Consider the following 19,167-nt stretch of genomic DNA (forward strand, 5'->3'; position numbering starts at 1 on the left):
TCTAAAAGACTGCAGTACGTCACAGGTATTGTAAGAGGTGACATTTTTGTTAATTTACTGCACCACAAAAGAAGAAATTGTCACACAGACAGAAATTTTGAAGCATGGCAGCTGCAAATGAAGGAGGCAAAATAGTTAGTATTTGACGTATTAATCTGTTATAGAAATAGTTGTTAGTTCTACATAACTAGTTTGCTAGTAGGTACTGAATTATTTGTAGTAGCTCCTTTAAGCTTTAAGATTAATAATGGGATGATGATAGTAGTAATAATAATAATAAGAAGAGTAATAATAATAGTAATAATCATAGTATTATTATTGTTATTACTATTATTATTATTAATAATAACTGGATAATTTGGTTTTAAGATGAATAGGCAAATAATAGGTAAAGGGTTAAAGGGGTTAAGTATCTGTGAGCCTCCCCATGTTGCCCAGTGCGGATGTCAGGCTGGATTTGGTGTAGCCATGACACTGTCGGCCCCAGCCTGTCCCTTCAGCTCACGCTGAGGAGGTCAGCCTGACCCACTTTCCTTCTCAAGCCCTTCTGGTGGGTGGAGTGGTGGGGGCAACTGTCAGCGGGTCTACAGGAAGGCTCCAGACGGCCGCAGCAGTGCGGAGGAGGCAGGATCCACTGCTGTGAGAAAACGGGGGACTGGGGGACCCCTACTGTGGCGCGCAGGTACACGCTGGTCCATCGGGGAGAGAGCCGTCAGCAGCACACCCCGCAGAGTAGAGTGTCTGAATCAGTTAATGCAGAACCCCTACGCTGCTTTCCACTCTTAAAGTGAAAGTTCTGTGAAAAAATCATCTTTACACAGTTTTCTTTCTGTCTCCAGCTGCAGTCGTTTAGCCATTATTGGCAGTTTGGTTTCTTCTGTTCTTACAAGCTCAACATCGGCAGAACCCTTGGTGCTATATAGAACCCTTTTCAACAAGGTTCTCTGTAGAATCATCTGCAGTGCATTCTCCATCATTCCTAAGAACACTTTTACGATGCAAAGGACCCATTAGTCATGCAGAAGGTTCTCTGAGTGTTCATGGTTTTGTATAGAACCATTGTCTTTACTAAAGAACCCTTGAAGAACCATCTTTGAAAGTGTAGGCAAACGGCACAAGTTAGCAAAGCTGCTGTAGCACAGTTTCTCAGCATTTTCTGCTTAGTGCTTGGATGCACAGTATGTTTTGAATGAAACAGCTTTATTGATAATCGTCTTTAGACAGCGCTGTCTATAGCTGGGGCTGTCTGGGTTTGCGTTTCACATAGCATGTCAATCAGATCGAGTGTTTTCCTTTTGGTGTGAGCATATAAATCGTAGGCCTTTGGTCGTACGTGGTCTATTCAGAATGTACAGTGTGAGTCACCGAAGAAAAAGATTTTTAAAATCGCACAGTCTATGCCTGGCATGACGACGTTCAGCTACAGCTCAACCAGCCAATCAGAATACTCCAACAAGACATAAGACTTGTGAGCTCTTCAGATGCATTAGCCTCAGATGTGATTTTGTGTTGTCATTGTGCTACAGAGACTGTTGTTAGAAGAGACAGATGAGAAGCAGGGATCAAAACTACTAGCAGTACAGAAGCGCTTTTCTGACGTGGAACAAAACTCCATCTTCTCCACTGCTTTGCTACTCAATCCAAGATAACTAATGTAACATGGCTAACTTCATTTAAAATGATTTAAATGTTAAGGTATAAATGTTAAATGTTAAGGTATAAATGTTAAATGTTAAGGTATTGCACTCATTTACATATTTACATACCGAAGCATGCCTAATTCTGATATCACTGTCCATCCCTACAAAAAAAAAAAAAACACACAGCAATCACATGCGTAAAGACAAAGTACACAAGCTGGAACTACATAGAGAAAGAAGTTGGTAGATGTTTAAGCTGGGATGATTAAGTGTTGAAGAATAAATAACTAAAACAACAAAATAAATAATAATCCCAGGGGCTCTGGCCACCACTCTGGTTACAGATCAGTCAGCCTGCTGGTGTTTTTGAGCGCTATCAGTCAGAACGATTGTAATCTATACGGTAACGTAATGTATTCGTCAGCGTTAGCCACACGTCACTTTATTTGACATCTCTGAGATACATTTACATTCATGCTTGACATGCCAATTTCCCCCTTTTTAAAGAGCCTATTGCTTCACAACTTGGTGACCTTTCAAATGAAGTGGAAGTAGCTATCACCCACGCTGCACAGTCGAGAGCCCACAGTTGTTACGTGTTTAATACTTCATCACACTCCATTGGAGATTTCCCCACGCTCGTGGGTGACCTTCAGGCGCTTTAGTTTCACACCAGTAATGCGTACGCTTAGACAGAAACCGGTGTCGGACAGAAAGAAGCATGTAACCTCACGGAGGAACTGTCATTGAGGCATGCAGGCAGTGGTAGCTCATTAAAAAATAAACTTAAATGATGTTCTGGGCTGGGCTGAAAGACTATTAATGTTTTAGGCGGAGAGCAAGTTTTTGAGTGCATGTGTGGGTCTGAAAGCATTATAGGCCTGTCCCACTAACAGGCAGGTCCAAACCGAGATTGGGGGAGTTAGCTTTAAGTGCTTTCGGATGTAACTCACCCTCAGGTTCTCATCTCATGGCTAAGTTGCTAACGTTGCTAACATTAAAGTGAGGAATACCCATTCTCCACTAATGGATTCTGATGTTTGTTAAAGTGTTAAGCCTCTGCAAACTTGTGTACATTCACAAGCATGAGCCAGGCTTTTTGCTCTTTTTATTTTCACATGCGCTTTGAAGGCTATAGCTTTTTGTTTGTTTGTCTGGATTTTTTTATTTATTTATTTTTTCCCAGGAATAAGGCTGCATGATATTGTTTGTTAATCGTTATTGGCTGCAATAAGGCTCCAACAAATCCCAGTTTTTTCTGTTGTGTTTAGGCTTGCCTCCATCATGAAATTTTAGCTGACAGTTACGTTCCAAATAAATAATTGTGATTAACAATTGAATTACCTTTTTTGGGTTAGTTGTATGCAGCTATAAAGAACAACATAAAGTGACCAAATTGGCTAGCTTCCTAGCTCCCAACTGATGACAGACACAACTCAAGCTCAAATAAACAAACGTTACTCATTATTGCCCTTTTAACATGTTGTAGCAGCACCCACAAAGTAGAATTTTTGTTGTTTTTGTCAGACCTTTTATATGTCTCAATAAATTAGTTTTTAGCTTTATTTCATTTATATGCATTTGCCACAATCCTACTAACAAAAAAGCACCCAATTCAAATTTTGTTTGTTACGGTGTGACCATGGGATGCTAAATGTGGAAAATAATTGCGGTCAGCTTAAACAAGCATCCAGAGCATACTGACTGATCATAGACCTTATTAATGAGTTTGAATGGTTGTTTGGTGAATCAAGATATATTTCAAGTCATCCAACAAAAGTAAATTATTTTACTGTTCTTTAACCATGTCACATCAAAGGTTTATCAATATCTCTCTCTCTCTCTCTTTCTCTCAGACACACATGCACACCCACACTCTCTTGGTCAGTTCCGTTGATGGAGAGTTTGTAGTTTACAGGCTGCACTGATTAGGGCCTGCTCTATCTGCAGAAACCCTGCTGAGAGACAGATAGAGAGAGAGAAAGAAAAGGGGAAGGGGAGAGAGTGAGAGAGCGGGAGAGTTTGTAAACCCACTTTCCCTCAGTCCTGCAGTCTCTTCCTAATTGATGGATGTCCTCCTTCTCGCACACACTGCTTAGCTTCATGCAGACTTGTGTTGTCTAACAGTGTCATCATGGTAGATTTTGAGATTTAAGACTGAAGAGTTTAGTGCTCCACAGCAGCATTTTATTTGCATCCTGTAGACCTCTTTGTGTACAAAAGACAGGAAGCAGCAATACATGCTATGGTGGACAGTAAGGTACAAGTAAGATGCAAGACAAAGTGGCAAGACATTAAGGAAAGTAAAAATGCTATAAATCGGCGTTTCCCCTACCATTAAATAGGCCAAGTAGCTAAACTCATGTACCACCAGGCTTGGATGAGATACAGACATTACGATGTAAGTGACAGGCTAACATGTCTTTCATTGTGTTCGTTCTTTGTGTGGTCATTTGCCTCATTGGGCCAAAGTAAAATTCTCACTCTATTTTCAAATGTAAACAAACATGCCCTCAAGTCCTGTGCAGAACCAATCACCGATATTATAGCAGTGTGATATAGCATTATGTGGCAGAGGCGGGCTGGTTTGTACTGGAGGAGTAGTATCTTGCACTAGTCTTCTGAGGTTGGTTTCCTAGACATGTATTAAGCCAGTTGTCACCAACCCTGCTCCTGGAGATCTACTTTCCTGCACGTTTCATGCCCACGTAACGCACCTCCTTCAGCTAATCAAGGATGTCTGAAGGCAACAATTTGATGGATCAGGTGGAGTTCATTAAGGTTGGCACTAAAGTCTGCAGGAAAGTAGATCTCCAGGATTAAGCCTAGTCTTGGACTATATTGCAGTGCCATAATAGTGAATCACCATTTGAAAAATGTTCTTCTTCTAGGCTTAGCCTTGATCTGCTTCTGGGAAACTAGACCATCTAGACCGTCTGTCACAATAAACTTTAAGAAATATTAGTTTGGCCTGGGTTTATTTAAATATGGTATTTATAAGACATGATACCCAAATGCAGTGTTTCATGTTTACCATTTTATTGAAGATAAAACCATTGAGAGAGCTCCGCTCATGGGTCTTTGCAGACATAAGCAATTAACTTTCTGTAGCAGTCTTTAGGCCCTAATATGCAAAAGCACTTTTTTTTATTTATTGTAGACTTACAGAGAATATAAAACTGAGTAGGTGAGTGTGGACTAGAGGTGTAAAAATGCATCATGATGCATCAGTCTGAAGGTAGCGATTCACCTGCATAGATCTGTCAATTTAACAACTACGCTTTGTTTTTTTTTAAATTTTGAATCCTAACAAAAACTTGTATAGAACTCATCTTCTGTGATGTTATGGAATTTCTCTGTTCCTCCTTGCACAAATGATTGACCTTGGCTGGTCTTGGTGCACAAAACATTTTAAGTTTTGACTATAAAGCATGTCTCTTTCAGCAAACAGAATACTAACCCTTTGCATTTAGGTTTAGGCGTATTAAAAATAACTGTTGGAGAGGTTGAATGATATGTTGGTGATATTGTACAGTACAGTCAGCACTTCTTGAACAGTCAACAACTGCATGTGTCATAAAGCAATAAGCTAGAAAAAGACAGCTTTACAGTGATTTTATCATGGGTAGAAAGGGTTGTTGGGCACTAGGCGGAGCTAACAGTTTCACACATTTGTTTTTCTCTAACTGGGTTTCGTACTACTTCTGGCAGATCTACCATGCGTATGACTTTTGAAGCTAGAAAGCCATTTAGGTAACATTGTTTACTTTGTTACTTCAAATCAAAACCTAACATTGCATCTTAATAGAGGAGCCTGCAAGCCTGTTTAGCTGTCTGCGGAGTTGGTCATCCTAATTCAAGCTGGTATGAAAGTAAGTTTAAAAAAAAAAAACATGTTCTTACATAGGACATATTTTGTAGTGTTTCGAGCCATTAGTTTCATATACATGCTGATTCCTGGTCCTACCTATGAGTATGATCAGTGGTCCATGCAGGCAATATGACAGCACATTAATAAAGCATTCAGTAGTTGGTTCAAGTGAGGCGGTCATAGGTGTCTGTATATTGAATATTTTACAGCCAATCGGATCTGTTTTATAAAGACAGATTTAAACCTGAAAACAACAACCAGTGTATAGCATTGTAGCATAGTAACAAGTAGCTGATTGACTTTCGTGATGCCATCGTTTTATTTATTTTAAGTATTTCTACAAATTGTTTGAGTTTTTTGTTATATCGTTAAATATATTTTGAAATACGCAGCCTTGTTTAAATGTGGCACTGCTATTTTGCTGGTGCATTTAATGCCAGCTTGTCCACAAACCTAAGAAAAACTGAACATATCATGAATGTGTTCAAGTGTTGTGATGTTATATATTTTATTGTATCATTTGCCTTTGCCTATTAGTTTCTTTGCTAAGAGTTCTGTAGATGTTCTACTACAAGACAAAGATGGCTGTAGCAGCCTTGTATTTTACTGACGCTCATGATTGTGCAGTTCGCTCGTTATTCATCGCACGCATCCTCCACCGCCGCTTTATTTGCCCTTTGACCAAGCTCATTCCATACCACTCCAGCTCCGAGAGGATTCCACGGCTTTTTAGTGCGCCCATCTGTCAATACAATTTTGCAAAAATGATTTGAAAACCTGTGCATTTATTGTGTCTCCGTAAGCCAAGAAGCTGGCCAGGCTCCAGTTGGAGCTCATGTTAAGGGAGTATTAAGGCACCCTCTTCTGTTCAAGCCACTTTCCTGCTGATTCATGGCTGAGAGCATGATGAATTACCTTTGGGTGGTTAAGGAATCGCATTAGAAAGAGTTAAAAAATTATTTGCATAATTCATCACATTCCCTAAAGACCCATGATGATTTATAAATTACCGTGCAGTGGCACTGGATATATGGGGTTGGGTTTTATTTCCCCTCTTCTTGTTCTACAGGAGATTTTTTTTATGCTTAGACTCTTTTATATCAGTTTTTTTTTTCTTCTCATTTGGCCTATCTTTTATACCGGGGCTTAGACTTAGATGCCAAGCACCGCTTGGTCCTGGCTTAGAACTCATTCACTCACATACTAACTCACTCAGTGATGTACAGTACCGTGCAAAAGTTTTAAATGCATTGTTTAAAACCATTTATCTTGGCAATAAGTGTGTTTTTGCTTATAAGATACATAGCCTCTAAGTTGTCATTTTCTCCAGTACCTAAAACCTTTTCACAGTATTGTATATTTATTTTAAAAATAAAACACAGAAGATAAAATACATAAAATACCATATACGTATACCCCCCATTTTCTTTTGCAACTGGGTACTTCAAATTTTGGGCTTCTGGTTGGTGGGTTTTAAGCACACTTTAGGCTGGATATTTTTTAGCAACACTGCACTCAAGTATCTTTCAGTGCTTCATAAGAGTGGGACTTTGTATCACTGACACTTTGTGTCCTTTGTTTGTTTGTTTGTTTTTTTTACTTTTAGCTTTAGTTTTAGCTTTTCATTGTAGCGGTGATGAACCTTAAAAAGTTGGTGAGGTGGGTTTTTCTCGTTGTATTTGATCTTATTGCATTTTATAATTCAAACATTTCAACCCTTCAAGAGTCCGACATTCTAGCCACTTTTGAGGCGGCATATCAAGATAAATCTCTTCAATATACTGTTGAATGTTGCGCCGCTGCAAAGATGATGTGATATAGGCCTATGTGCATAGTGCAGAATTGTATTTTTTATATATATATATTCTGCTATTCACAGCCTCTCTGCCCTTTCAGTGCTCCACCACTGTGTATTATTGGACTATTGGCTGTATGGAAATGAGCTGTAATCTGGTGCTGTATTGTAGTGTGCTGTGACTCATGTAGCATGGACTGTCATTAACCTATTAAACTTATTCCTCCGTCTCTCTCTCTCTCCTCCCACAGAACTCGATACGGCACAATCTCTCGTTGAACAAGTGTTTTCTCAAAGTGCCTCGCTCCAAAGATGACCCAGGAAAGGTAAGGCATCCTGTTTTATTATTTCATTTCCTTTTTTTCACTTATCCTTTTTATTTCTTCTTTCTTTTTGTCTCCTGCTTGCTTTTTTTTAGTGTAAGTTGTATTTTCAAAATCAAGTTGCTGCATTTTACATGAGGTCCGAATGATGCATTGCGTTCATATCGTTGAGCATTTCTCTGGTGAGAGCAGACTGCAGATTCAGGAATTTAAGAAATACATCTTGTGGGGATAGAGCGAGCAGACTGAGAGAGAGAAATGCAGAAATGTTGTAAAAGTGCTCTCTGGATGTCTCTGTGGGTCGAGCAGAAAGCACTTCAGCCAAGCACTTAGCAAAGCCAAGAGAAGTGCAGCACCTGCTGCTCCTTCACCAGCAGACCAACTTGCAGGACACTGCCAGGGCACAATGGGCCAGCCTGCTAATATAGTTTGCAGTGACCGTGGCTGTAGCCAGCCATGAATGCAGTGAAAGAAGCACAGTCTTAGGACCTTTTCTTTAGAAAAATGCTACTTCTCTCAGTTAATGGTGTAGTTAAATGTAAAATCAAATTTACACAATTCTCTGCTTTCTTAGAACATATTTCGTGTGCCAAGACATGTTTTTAACTTTGTGACATGCTTTTGTCCTTTGTAATGAATAACACTTGTGTCGAACAATGTCAAAAACCACAAACAGATCTGTTCAGGATTATCTAACAATTTGATTTACGTATGCACTTTGCTGATTAGTGGGGTTTAAGCTTCCAATGTTTGTTAGCTGCTTTGGCATTGTAGCTCCAGTGCAAAAATAAAGAAGTAACCTTAAAACACCAAACATGTCTTGGCTAATTTACTGCAATTGGAGAAATGGGCTAATGTGTACTTTTTCTTTTTTGTGCAAATTCTTGCAGTAAAAAAACAAAAATAATATGTGTTTGAGTATTCAAGTACTCATTCAGTAACTTCAGCAAATATTTTAAGCCTGTGAAATGCTGTTCGGACCAGATCTAGACCAAATTAGCGACAGACTTTTTTTGTCCAAGTTGTGTAAATGTAAAAAGCCACCCACAGCTAAAAATCTACCAGTAGAAGAACATCATAGAATTAACTGCAACTCATAGCTGATAGATGACGCAAGTAGTATCTCCCCATTGTATCCCCACATCGTATGCCAATTGTCAGAAAATCTTTATCGTATAATCTGGCATGCAGCCCACATCAGCAGAAATGTTATCACGCAGTCTGACATAGAATTTGGCTGAGATTTTATCATCATCATCTCATACTGTGTTGCATGCAGTTTGCAGCAAGCTTTAGATGCTGCTCATATCACATCATGGAGTGACTGACTAGTGGTAGGCTGGTAAAAATTTAGTCACGCTTCCACCACGGCACTGGCTGCTTTTATGAATTGCATACACCCTAGTGATAAATTACATGTATCGGAGCAAAACTCAGTCCGAGTCTAAGTCGCGAACTCGAGCCCAAGTTCGGTTAAGTCATAGACAAACAAGTTTCAAATTGTTAATATTGTGGTGAAAGGTGTAATTTTGGGTTCGTTGGTGGGGATATGTCTTAAAAGGCATACCATATTTCCAATATGATGAATGCATCATTCACTTTCATATTTTTGCTAGCAGAAGCAGCTGTATCTTGATATTTTACAAATCACTGTAGTCTAATTCCAGGACTCTAATACTATATCACCACTGATGTGTGATGTAACGTGATGTTACACAGAGAAGTGGGAGGTTGGTGCAGTGGGAAAGTGCCTTTTTTTCCCTGCAGCATTTGGGGAAGCACTACTTACTTCCTTACTTACTGCTTACTTCCTCTTCCCGTCATGACTAATAAAACACATGTTGCAGAGCCCGAAAAAATATTAGTGTATCTCTCTGGTAAATGTGCATGTAGATTATATCTCATATTTAGCACACACTCATATTGTTGCCTTCATTGCTTTTGGATGGTTTATTGGAATATGTCAGTGAGTGATTAGTCTGGATAGTGAACACCAGTCCTAGAGGGCCGGAGTTGTGCAAAGTTTGATGATTGTTCTGCTCAAAAATACCTGATTCAACTCAGCAGCTAATTGCCAGGTTTAGTTGGTGTGTTATCAGCAGGAAAATCACACAGCTGTGCTGAACAGCAGCTCTCTGTGATTGCAGTTCTCTAGTTTGGACCCCTCTTTTCCCATCTTAAATACCCATTCAGGCTGTTTTAAGAGCGCACACATGTGTATATATATATATATATATGCTTATACACACTTGTTACCTTACAAGTTACCTTATAGTTGTCCCATTTGTGTCTTCCGTATATATGCACTTACCACATAGGTGCACTTTGTAGTTACTGACTGTAGTTCATCTGTTATATATACTGTGTGTATGTGTGTGTGTGTGTGTGTATTTTACATATAATTTAAACTTACCATATGGGAACACTTTATAGTGAGTGTACTAACTCGTCTATTGCTGCACAGTTTGTGTTAGTTATCCTCTAGGGCACAGGACGCTGCCCACAGGACACTGTTGACTGTATATTTTTGGTTGGTGGACTGTTCTCAGTACATCCGTGATACTGAGATGTTTGTAAACCTCCCAAATAATATCTGATCTGTGGGGGTCCAGACCATTACAGAACAGGGTGCAAAGGGTCTAAAAAAGTATACAGAAAAATAAATGGACTACAGTCTGTAATTGTAGAAATACTGAGTGCATCTGTATAGCAATTAGAGCTAATAAAATGGACAATAAGTGTAGATGCAAGGTGTACTTGATGCAGCCTGTCAGTGTATGTCTATTAATATCTCTGAAACTACATATGAAAGTATACAGGACTTCAAAAAAGATATAGAGAAAATGACCCGACCTTACAGACTTTACAAGAGCTGGTTGACCACTAAAACTGTCCCCATCACATAAAAAAAAAGCTCCACTCTTGCTTCCGCATAGGTTAGAGCGAAGTGAAGATGTTATAACACCTTAAAATACTATTAAAAGTACCCTTTACATTCACTAAACAGGAGTATTATGTTTTCTTCAGTATTCACATAGCATTCAATAGGGGTGGGAATCTCTAGGCACCTCACGATTCGATTCGATTACGATTCAGAGGACTATTATGCGATTATAAAATGGTTATTATTTTTTCTATACAGGATTTTTTTTCTCACTCTGTGATGACCTGTTACTTTTAAAGCAAAATACTTATAGTCCATAATGAATTTACTTGCAGTATCTTTTATTAATAAATCAAATGGAAGCGATGTGGCAAGTCAACTGGAAGGCTGTCATTCACTGCTCTTGTTTGGAGCACATGAGATGCAGGCTGTCACTCATCTGTGATAAAATGCGCAGTTATGGTGAAATAAGATCCAGTGGCAATGGGTGTCCACGCAGCAGATTACAGCAATTCTACCTGCTTTCTTTAGTGATTTCATAACTTCGGTTTTGGTCTCGTTGTAGAGAGTGGGAGGATCACTGTGTCAGTAAGGCTCTACAGTGGGCAACATAGCACGAAAGCCTCGGTTCTCAATGACTGAGTACGGACGCTAGAGATGAAACGGTTACCGCTTTCACGGTAAACCGCGGTAAAATTAATGACGGTTAGTAGTACCGTTTGAACTTTAAAGTATCGTTAAAACCGCGGTCGATTACCACGGTGTGAAAAACTCGCTGCACAGAATCAAACAAAGGCAGAATCATCTCTCAGACGCAGCTCTGTGTGTATGTAGAGGGGGAGGGGGAGGGGTAGAGAAGGGAGAACATGGCGGAATGTAGTGACAGAGATTCGGAGATATTTCAGCCTTCGTTGAAGACCAAGTCTGACATTTGGTCATGTTTTGGGTTTTATAAGGATGCAGAAGGAAAGTTAATTGAAGATGACCACCCTGTCTGCAGAACAGGCCGAAAGAAAATAGCGGCGAAAGGGGGCAACACATCAAACCTTATGAGTCATCTTCGCGACCACCACCCGCTACTTTAGAGAATGCAAGGTTAACTTTAACGGAGAAGTCTGTGGGGACTTCGAAATAGAAGAAATGTCATGGTCTGTGTGGTTTAACTAATGCTTATGGTTCATTAATAATATAAAATGAAGCTTTAAGCGTCAAAAAAAAAAAAAAGAAAAACAATCGGTGAATCAACTGTGAATCGAAACTAAAGCTTTTAACACATATTTCTGTGGAGCAGAGTCTCCAAAATGAGCTCTAAGTTATCAGTCACACAAGCTCTGGAACGAGACGCTGCAGAGGTTCAATCTGCACAGCTCCCCTTTCTCGCTTGCAGTGTTTACTTTCTGAGAAGAGAATAACTCACTGTGTCCCCTACATAGTGCGCTACTGTTCAAACAAACACGATCATCATTAACAAGCAGCTGAGTTTTAAATAGGGAATTTGTAACCTATTGTTAATATATTGTTATTGTGAACATTTCACGCACTCTTTGGGTGAAGGATTTGCTATTTCATGATCCACGAAGTGCACTACATAGGGAAGATAGTGTGCTTTGGGACGGGACCTCGCACGAGTAAACGCTGTGTGTTGATTTTGGGAAAAGCAGAGTTTCAGAGATTAAACTTTAGGAGTGTTTCTGCCGCAGCTCAGATGCGCGTTAATTTTAAGTTATGTTTTAGTTTTAAAATGCTTTTAGAGAAGCAGCTCCACAGGTGAAGACACACTGTGAATTCTATGCTGTCTGCTCAGTCACGCAGTTCCTCTGTGATTTTGGCTGTTTTTCCTGGTGCGCTGTGTTGATTAAGGGTTCAGCGCCACAACGGCACAATAATGCTGCAGTTGCAGTTAGGACAGAAATCCCCCGAGTGCAGCACTTCTTAGAAGTAGTCATTTTCCAGGTCTTTCCAAGACCCACCTCAGAGTTGGTCCAGATTTAATTCTCTATGCAGGGAAATCCCTAATTATTGCACTTAATAATAATAATAATTACAACGGTAATAATAATAATAATTATTATTTACAACAGTAATAATAATAATAGTAATAACAGTAATAATAATACATTTGCTATTCTTTTGTTTACAGAGTATTGTAAGTAATACAAAAGTAATACTACAAATGTATTGACTATTTTTTTTAATGTTTATGCAAACAAAAAGTGCATATTGCTGCCAATTCTATCTGTGTTAATAAAAAAGTTGGTGAAACGAGTTTCAGTTTGTGTATCAGTATTTATTTATTTATTTATTTTACTTTTCAACGCTTTTAAACAATATCGCGATAATATCGATAATCGTGATAATTTTGGTCATGATAACCGTGATATGAAATTTTAATATCGTTTCATCTCTAACGGACGCAAATCCTTGGGTACAAAAGTTGTGATAGAGGTTGTAGTTCGCTTTGCCCTTTCAGAGTTTAATGAAAGCTTTGACATCGCTTGCTCGATGGTCCTCTGGTTGGCAGAAACTACAGCCGGGCGGAAAATGGGTGGAAACATGTAATATAGTTTTCCTCCTCAACTCCCTAGAAGCCAAAGTGCTTCCATACGCTAGCTCAGGGGTTCTGCGACATACGGCTCTTTTACTGGCCGGTCGCGGCTCCACGTCAGAATTAGATTTCTAGGTAAAAATAAAATAATCCTCCTTATTAGTAAAATAAAGCTGTGCTGATCGTTCAAACACAGTTTTAACAATAAATGATCTTAAACACTGGAATTAATGTAGCCTATAACTGGTAGATCACCTAGCTAGTAGCTAACGAAAAGGCAGAGAGTAAAAAGTAGAACATTAAGAGACATTTTACAAGAAACTGTTCTACTTTTGAGGAAAATTTTCCTGCTGGTGATGCCTGAAAAGCGGCTACAGCTGAGCTAAAGCTTAAAGCATAGCAAAGTAAGTCTGCGATTTTGTTTGAGACACATCTACAGCCAAGATGGTAAAATGGACTCAATGTTGTGGCTCTCAAGGTGGTTTGATTTTTATTGAAAGGACAAAATGACTCTTATTAACATCTGGGTTGCCAACCCCTGCGCTTTTTGACATTTGTGAATTGATTCAGAATCATCCAAGTCCACATCGCGATGCATCTAAGAATCGACCCCCCCCCCACCTCTAGTATTGAAATACCAATGATTTTCACTATTAGCTCAAATAAGCATATTATGATGTGATATATCACAGTAACAATAAAATATATATCCTGACTCTACCTATATGTATTAAGAATTTCCTAAGCCTACCACTAAACTGATCCTTGACCTCATAAAAAAACAATTAGTTTAAATAAAGATGCATGGAGCTTTTGTAAGAAGCACTTTACTAATTCTCAGCCAATTTTTTAATGCTGTAGGTTAGCCCTGTTTTTCTCTGGAGTTTGCAAAATCAGGATACTTTTGTCCTAAAAATATACGAAAACACACACACACGCTCAGACACAGACAGTGAGGCATAAAGAGTGGTACTGAGGCATGTCAGAGGATGGGGACTGAATGCTAATTTCATGTTTTGCTGTAATCCTCTGATATTGACACTCCTGGGAGCTGCTCTACTAAATACAAAATAATCTATTGCTGTATGGATTCGATGCCGAATGCTCGGCCAACAAGCTTGCATCCCTAATGTTCAATTTGGAATTTGCCTCTCTCCCCACCCCCCGAAGAAAAACTTCAAAGCTGCGCGGGGCTCTCTTGATATGTTCCATCAATATTGTAATACGGCAGGAATATGGGGCCTGCTGCTAGCTCGAGATAGTAACAGGAGCATGTCTTTCAGAGAGATGGCAGAAAAGATGATAAAACCCTACCTCAGTATTCATGCAGGATGCAAGAACGTAAGGCCCTCTTAGCATTGCGGTTACTCCATCAACATAAAATTTGGACAGATGCAATCATGTTTGCTCCAGAGTGCCCTCATTTCAGAAACATGAATGTCAAATTGATGTTGATGGGAAAATTCAGCTAGGGCTGTCATGATTGCTTGATGATTAATTAGTAGTTTGCTTGGTGATCATGCATTTTTTTTTAATTCTCCTAATGCTTACTGTTACAGTAATAAACTGACCTTGAAGAAAACAGCCCTTCATATTCATTTATTTACCTCATACTGTTTTTTCTTTTTTTTTATAAAGGCTTCCTACTAATATCTACTAATATCTACAATTTTTCATGTATTCATGTGTCATGTATTACTCTAAAAATGTATTCAGAGCAGATTACTGATTACATATCAAGAAACTGAATATGTAACCTAAACGATTACTATATTAAAGTGACGTAATATTATTATTGTTTCAATACTTTTGAATTATGTGCCTTTTTAAAGTCCACACTTTTTTGTTAAACAGGGAAAAACTGCACTGCTTTATGAAACAAAAGTGTATGTTACAGGTTACATATAACTAAGGCCAGCTAGGAATTATGTCCTTAAGACATCACTATAAAAATTGACAACCAGCAACCAGAGTCCTACTTTTTACAGTGCTAGGCATAGATGTCTATGGTACAGTGAGGAAAAAGTGAGGAAAAAGGCAAAAAAGCGTGAGGATGCAAAACTTCTTGTTGTGCTGTTAAAAAAAAAAAATAAAAAAACAGCTTCAACTGACAAAGATATCCTCTATTCCTCACTTAAAGGGGAAAAGGGTCACCACTGAGTCAACAACTTTACATTTTGGAAAAGCGAAAGCATTGTAGAGACTTCACACAGCTCAGATGACTGTAGCCCAGTTTGAGCTCATTTCGGATATGCAACACCATACGTGACAAAGGAGCAAACAAATTAATCCTTTTGATGCTTGTTAAAAGTTGTACTGACTGGGATCCAACTGTCCCAACTTGCCATCTGAAAAACATGTTTGGTGTGTTAGTGGTAATGTAATCACTGTTTTTATAATGTAACTGTAATCTGGATACTTCCTGTAATGGATTACAGTTACATTTTGGTTTCAAAAAAGCAAGTTGTTTAGCATATCTACTTTGTGCCATATGTGACACAATCAATTTTTCCAACAATTGTTTACAAACAGATTATTTCACTTATAATTAACTATATCAAAATTCCAGGGGGTCAGAAGTTTACATACATCAAGTTGATTGTGCTTTTAAATTGCTTGGAAAATTCCAGAAAATGGTATCATGGCTTTAGAAGCTTCTGGTAGGCTATTTGACATTATTTGGGTTAATTGGAGGTGTACCCATGGCAGTATTTTAAGTCCTACCTTCAAGGCCTACATGCCTCTTTGCTTGACATCATGGGTAGATCAAAAGAATTTAGCCAAGACATCAGAAAAAGCATTGGGGACCTCCACAAGTCTGGTACATTCTTGGGAGCAATTTCCAAACGCCTAATGTAACATATTCATCTGTTCAAACAATAATATGCAAGTTTAAATTCCATGGGACCACGCAGCCGTCATAATGGTCTGCCGCCTAGAGGTGAACGTACTTTGGTGCGAAAAATACAAATCAGTCCAAGCACAACAGCAAACGACTTTGGGAAGATGCTGGAGAAAACATGTACAAAGGTATCTACATCAACTGTAAAACGTGACCTATATCGACATGACCTGAGAGGATGCTCAGCAAGGAAGAAGCCACTACTGCAGAACCACCATTAAAAGAGCCACAGATCGTACTTTTTGGCGAAATGTCCTCTGGTCTGATGAAACAAAAATGGAACTGTTTGACCATGATGACCATTGTTATTTATAGAGGAAAAATGGGACGCTTGCAAGCCAGAGAAAACCGTCCCAACAGTGAAGCATGGGGGTGGCAGCATCATGGTTTGGCGGTGTTTTGCAGCAGGAGCGACTGGTGCACTTTACAAAATAGCTGCCGTTACTAAAATTATGTGCAGAAATTGAAGCAAAATCTTGAGGCATCAGTCTCAAGGACGTTAAAGCTCTGCACAAATAGGTCTTCCAAATGCACTGTGACCCCAAGCACACTACCAAAGTTGTGGTAAAATGACTTAAGGACAACACAGTGAAGGTAATGGAGTGGCCATCACAAACCTCCGATCTCGGTCCCATTGAAAATTTATGGGCAGAACTGAAAAAGCATGCATGAGCAAGGAAGCCTACAAACCTGATTCAGTGACACCAGTTCTGTCAAGAAGAATGGGCCAAAATTCCAGCAACTTGTTGTGAGAAGCTTATGGAAGGCTACCGAAAACGTTTGACTCAAGTTAAACAATGTAAAGGCAGTGCTACCAAATATCATGTGTATGTAAACCTCTGAGCCACTGTGATAAAAGAAATGAAAGCTGAAGTAAATCATTGTCTCTAGAATTATTCTGACATTTTATGTTCTTAAAATATAGTAAAATATAGTAGTGACCCTAACTGACCTAAGAGAGGAAATGTGTACTTGGAATACTTGTCAGGAATTATAAAAAACTGAGCTTAAATGAATGTGGCAAAGATGTATGTTAACTTATGACTTCAACTGTAGGGCTCTTTGAAGGGCTCTGTATGCTTTGTTACTGTTCAGTTTTCGTTGTTCTTTTTTATTGATTGGCCTTTTTCTTAGCCCTATATTTAGCATACAGTGAGCTTTGGGGAAGCGTATAAGCTTATATGTCAGTCAGTGACCATTATTGAGCCACTTCAGCCAACATGGCATTAACACGTATTGATTTCCACTTAGTGAAAGAAGGGGGATATATTTATGTGTGTTTAGAAATGTGAAAACTGTTGCTTTTATTTTTTTTTTTGTATCAGTCTCTGAGGATGTACGCTAATAAGTAGATAATAGACAAGGAGGCTCATTGCAGAAGAAAGGAGCGTAGTTATTCTGTCTATTCTGGTGATAAATGACGTTTAACCATGTCACTTTTGTAGCCACGTTCATTGTGACTTCTACTCAATCTTGTGTATTTGTGAATAATGTAAGTGTTCTTTTCGTGGTTTATGCTTTTTTTTTTTTTCCTGTGTGGTCTCTTGGGATGGAGTTAAAGTAGGCAGAAACTTCCATCCCAAGGGCTTTCACTTTAAGATTTTTCAGCTAATTAAAAGAAATGCTACCCAGCCTCGCCTCCATTTCCTCTGCCGGAGTGGCAGAGTCTCATTTAAACAGAGTGGTGAAAATATAACTGATTGCCATCATTCTCTCTCACCTTGAGCTGTCCTTCAGAAACTTCGCGATGATTATGCATCTGCACTTTTACGAGAGGAGTAACAGCATGGAGAAATTTTTCTTTCTCCATACGGACGACGGCTGCGGAGCGCCTGTGTAGAGGTGATGCTCAAAGAGGGATTAGGAGTGAATGATGAGGTCATGTCTTAGTGTCAGTTAAATGATTTGGTGCTGAAGAGCTGTACTAATCTAATCTGCTTTACTGTATAGTAGCACCCTACTCACTGCCTGTGGCTTTAATCATTGTTGGCCAGCTTGTTCATGCCTTATTTCATTAAAATATTTCCCTCTATTTTCTAAAGATAATCCGTCACAGGTTTGTGGCTTGTCACTTTTTTGTGTGTTATTCTTAACCGCTATCCTTGGATCTCACACTACTTTCCAGACACGTTTTTCTTTTCATTAGTTGCAGCGACTTAATGGCATATTCATCAGGAACGCCTCAATAGCGATTAAGTTTGCTGAATGTTTAATTAATGCACTTTGGTTCAGCAGCTGCTTTGCCCTGCTGTTTCTGACATTGGTTGACCGCTGCAGAGCGATCATTATTTGACCATAAATGTTTTTACATTTGGATGGCTAATTGTTTAGTTTGCCGTTTTGATAGATGTTTATTATGGTCCATCTTCTCATCTGGCTGTTTCCACTGCCCTGCTCATTAAGTCCATAGAGGGCATTTTAAGGCAAGGTGTGATAGTGCTTCTGAACCCAGCAATCGGCTGAATTTTTTTAAGTTGTCGCACCTACATAATATATTGCAGTAGTGAGCAAGTGTTAAAATGGCAATAATGAGCACTTTTCATTGGGCAAACAAAGGACACTGCATAAAAATGTGCTCAGCCCTTTTGGGACTAAGGGTTGCATGATATGGAGAGAAAACCAAATTGTGATTATTATGCTACATTTGCAGTTTTAATATGTCTTGCAATATATAAAAAAATCATTGTTGAATCCTTTGAAAGGCTCAGTTCATCCAATTACCTGAAGAACATTTATTCATGTCAGGATGCTCACAGCACAGTAGGCCTGACCGATACCTAAAAATAATTCAAATATTTATATACATTCAAATATAGGCTTAAAAAATTGTGGTTACCGATTATATCACCCATCTTCTCTCCCAGCCACTGTAACTTTCTGTTTTAACTTTAGTTTATATTTTTTAAACATTATGTTAAATTGTTCAATAAAATTCTTGTATTAAATAATGCAGTAGTGAGTAACATTGAGCAACATACTCCTGTCGTTTTAATAGTTGTTGCATTCATGAGCTCCTTTTGGTGTATGTACATGGCGACTTGCATGCTAGTAGGACCGCTTGATGGAGAAACTTCAGACACACATTCAGAATAAAGTCAACAAGAGAGTCACATTTATTGCAAATCACCAAAGGTCTGTCCCTTTTGGAAGTCTATTTGCTCATGTATATTTCCACAACATATACAAAATGACATCCCTACATTATCA

The 19,167-nt window shown here is 38.8% G+C and overlaps 1 protein-coding gene across 2 annotated transcripts in view; it reads left to right on the forward strand.

Moving 5' to 3' along the window:
• foxj3 (forkhead box J3) overlaps positions 1-19,167 on the forward strand; it is a 138,569-nt gene that overhangs the window by 78,236 nt on the left and 41,166 nt on the right. For both annotated transcript variants that reach the window (XM_036559816.1, XM_036559817.1), the window contains exon 3: positions 7,558-7,632. In XM_036559816.1, coding sequence (XP_036415709.1) covers positions 7,558-7,632 — 75 coding nt within the window. The remainder of the gene's footprint in view (positions 1-7,557; positions 7,633-19,167) is intronic.

The sequence above is a fragment of the Colossoma macropomum genome, unplaced genomic scaffold (genome assembly GCF_904425465.1).
Source record: "Colossoma macropomum unplaced genomic scaffold, Colossoma_macropomum, whole genome shotgun sequence".
NCBI classification, from domain to species: Eukaryota; Metazoa; Chordata; class Actinopteri; order Characiformes; family Serrasalmidae; genus Colossoma; species Colossoma macropomum.